The 3,412-nt window shown below is 38.7% G+C and overlaps 1 protein-coding gene across 4 annotated transcripts in view; it reads right to left on the reverse strand.

Moving 5' to 3' along the window:
• Window positions 1–3,412, reverse strand: part of Drosha (drosha ribonuclease III) — a 127,478-nt gene that overhangs the window by 71,359 nt on the left and 52,707 nt on the right. For all 4 annotated transcript variants that reach the window (XM_010605420.3, XM_010605421.2, XM_010605418.3 and 1 more), the window contains one exon: window positions 651–820. In XM_010605420.3, coding sequence (XP_010603722.1) covers window positions 651–820 — 170 coding nt within the window. The remainder of the gene's footprint in view (window positions 1–650; window positions 821–3,412) is intronic.

A 3,412-nucleotide genomic window follows, 5' to 3' on the forward strand; every position in this document is an offset into this window, starting at 1 on the left:
TTTTTTTTTTGTTTTTTTGTTTTGGTACTGGGGATCGAACTCAGGACCTTTCACTTGCTGGGCAGGTGGTGGCACCACTGAGCTAAATCCCTAGCCCTAAATAATAAATTTTCTTATCAAAGTGGCAAAGCTGGTTTTTTTTCTTTAAACTCATATAACCAGTATGAAGAAATGAATATTCTCATATATTTCTGGTCAGAGCATAAATTTCACAACCCTTCTGGAAGGCAATTTGCAATGTGTACCAAAAGCTTTAAAAATGTGTATATCTTTAGGCAGAATAAATTTACCAATCAGGTAAACTGACTACTAAATATTCCTAATTGTATTGTTTTATATTTGTTTCTGTAATATTTCCCTTTGCACTGAGCTAGGTCCTTAGACCTTTTCAAATTTTTTTTTTCAGAGACAGGATTTACTAATTCACGCAGGCCAGGTTCATACTTGGATCCTCCTGTCACAGCCTCCCAGAGTGCTACGGTGACACTAGCACTCCCACTATCCTCTTTACTAAATATTGAAAGGAAAAATATTCAAAGAACAAAAAGTTAAGTACTTAAAACTTTTTAAATGTGCTGTTACTATTTTTGTGAGAAATCTAAATGTGGAAAAGAGTGATTCAGTTCCAAATGAACAAAACCAGATCATACCGTTCCAGGGTTGGTAACAATCATGCCTTTGCATTCCTCTGCATATTTCTGCCACTCGAGCTCCTCCCACTGCAGCATATTGGCAATCTCCTCCTCCGGGACCAGGGCTTTGCTGCACCGTAAGAGGTACAGAAGGATCTGGTGCATTGACAGCACTTCCTTACCTCCATCTTGGGTGGGAGCAGAAAGACAGGGAGTGAGGCTACTCAATTAACATCAAGTCATCAGTTGAACAAGGAAAAGCAAGACAATGGAGGTAAAAGAGCATGTCTAAAAAGGTAATTTAAGATTTTTATTCTGCTTAACCAGGTGCCAAATAATACGAAAGTCGTTTGTTTCACTGATGAACAGTGCTCGTAAACCATCTCATTTACTGAAACAGCAACAGCAACATTATAAATGATAAAAGACTCCATTTGTGAGGTAGGAATATAAAAAAAGTATCTGGCTAAATAAATTTAAAGCCACCTAGCATAAAGAATCACAGTTTATAATATACAAAACCATGTTGTATCTTAAATATTTTATCATTCTTTCTAGGATAACAGATGAAAGCTCTTTAGAAGTGATGCTATGGTCTTAAGGAAATTCTGAGCTTTTATGAGATATTTATGGATGTTTTCAACAAGCCATTGTTGCATTATGGTCTCATTTTTGGTGCTAATGTGCTGCACCTGCCGTGATGAACACAGCTAAAGAAGAAGAGCATTGTGGAGTTGGTACACAGGAAAACACCAAGTGTTCTGAGGTTTACTGAAGCATCTATCACCAAGTACAGAGGATACAAACAAGAAAGGGCATAATTAAAGTACCTTGGAAAAAGACAAGCTAGTACCTGATGACCCGAAGACATCCATTTAGTGTGGGCATTGATGTGGGGCTCACAGGCTCTTGCCTTCTCTGGGTTTAGTTTCGTTACCAACATGGGCAGCCTTTCTGGTACCACTTTTCTCTGCCTACTCCTATCCAATGAGGGAGAAGAGCCCTGAAGGTTTAGCAGGTAATTCCTACCCCTCCCCTGGGCATGAGCTTCTTCTCTACAAGTAATAGTAGACAGCACAACACTCATGGAGAAATAAAGGCAGAAAAAGCAGAAGATGGCAGGAATGGAATGGGACCAAAAAAGTATCCTATTTAGGTTGGAGGAACTGATGGCACGTAGGAGTCTGAATGAGGGTAAAAGATTTTAGTACAATCTCCTAGAGGGTAAACTTGGACAGGTCAGCATACTTTGGAGAAAAGACAATAAAGATCAAAATTTATATGAGCTATATTTCTCTATCTAAGTTGCTGCTCTGGAACTGAAGCACCTTGTCATTCAAATACTCATTCATTCAACAAATATTTAATGAACACCTCTCATACAGCACCTATCACAAAGCAGGCAGTAATCTAGGCCCTGGGAACACAATTGTGATTCAAATGGCCAAACTCCTACCCTCCCAAAACTTATGTTCCGGTGGGGAGGAAGAGAGAATTAAAAAAAAAAAAAAATACTAGGTAACAGAGCAGGACAAGGTGAGTACTATGAAGAACGTATCTGGACAAGAGACTAGAGCTGTATTTAAAAGGATGGTCAGGGGTGGTGTCTTTGAAGAGGTGCTGAGTGAGCAAGCAAAACTGGAAAGAAGTAAGACAGCCCACCATATAGCTACTGGTGAAGTGTCTGTGTTGGAAAAGAAACGCAAAAAGCCTAATGGTGTGCTCCAGCAGCTGCAAAAAGGCCAGTATGGATGGTGTGAAGTTGAGAAGGAGAGAGATTGAGAGAGAGAGAGAGAGAGAGAGAGAGAGAGAGAGAGAGATGCAGAGAGAGAAATTCTAAAGCTAAAATACATGACCATACATTACATATAAAACAGTAGGAATGACGAAAACCTGTATGGCTTGCAAAGACTGCCACATTAACTAGACTGATCAGGAACCAAGAAAAGAGAACAGTGGTATTTGGCTCATAATCGCTACAATGTAGTTAAGACTGTATAAGAGAACTGGGAAGGATATCTCACTAGTCTAAGATATTTTAAGAAGAGTAGAATGTTATTTTCCAGAATTTTTTGAAATCCTATTTTATGGGGGAAAGGAATGCTGAAAGGAGCAAATACACACAGATTCAAGTATACAAATAGCACCAGTTTCTCCTGAAGCATTTATGGATGGCTGATTTCAGAGTACTTTAGATCAAAGTAAAATGGATCATGGACATTGAATATATAAAAAAAAAAACTTTTTTACAAAGGGGCTGGAGGAATACTTAAGCTTACAAACCACAGTCTCTGGCTAAATGGATGGTACAGGCACTGCCCAATTTAGAAGAGTAACTGCAAGATAATAAATAAGGCCACTAAATGCCAACTACCTACTTTTCAGTGTTGGTCCAAAGCTGCCAATGAGGGAGGAGTGAGTTTTACAGCATAGAAACTAGACATAATTAAACAAACAACAAAATATACATAGCGATGCAAATGTGGTAAGTCAAAAGGAGAAATTCTAAATCCATGCTAAAATCTGCTAAATGGCAGCTAAACCATAAAAGAAAGTTACGTACCACTGTGAAGAAAGTAGACACTCAGGACAGACAACCTGATGGGAAAGATTCATCAAGAAAAGGGGAATTGAGCCTTTATGGGGTTCAATCTTTATAGAAATACAAGAGGAGGTAGATAAAATTGGGGAGTTCTGCCAGGACACAGATCAGGGGCTATATCCCTCACACCCAGTCCAGCAAAAAAAAAAAAAAAAAAAAAAGGAAACCAAAAAACTTG

The sequence above is a fragment of the Fukomys damarensis genome, unplaced genomic scaffold (genome assembly GCF_012274545.1).
Source record: "Fukomys damarensis isolate Sample0158 unplaced genomic scaffold, DMR_v1.0_HiC HiC_scaffold_1, whole genome shotgun sequence".
NCBI lineage: Eukaryota > Metazoa > Chordata > Mammalia > Rodentia > Bathyergidae > Fukomys > Fukomys damarensis.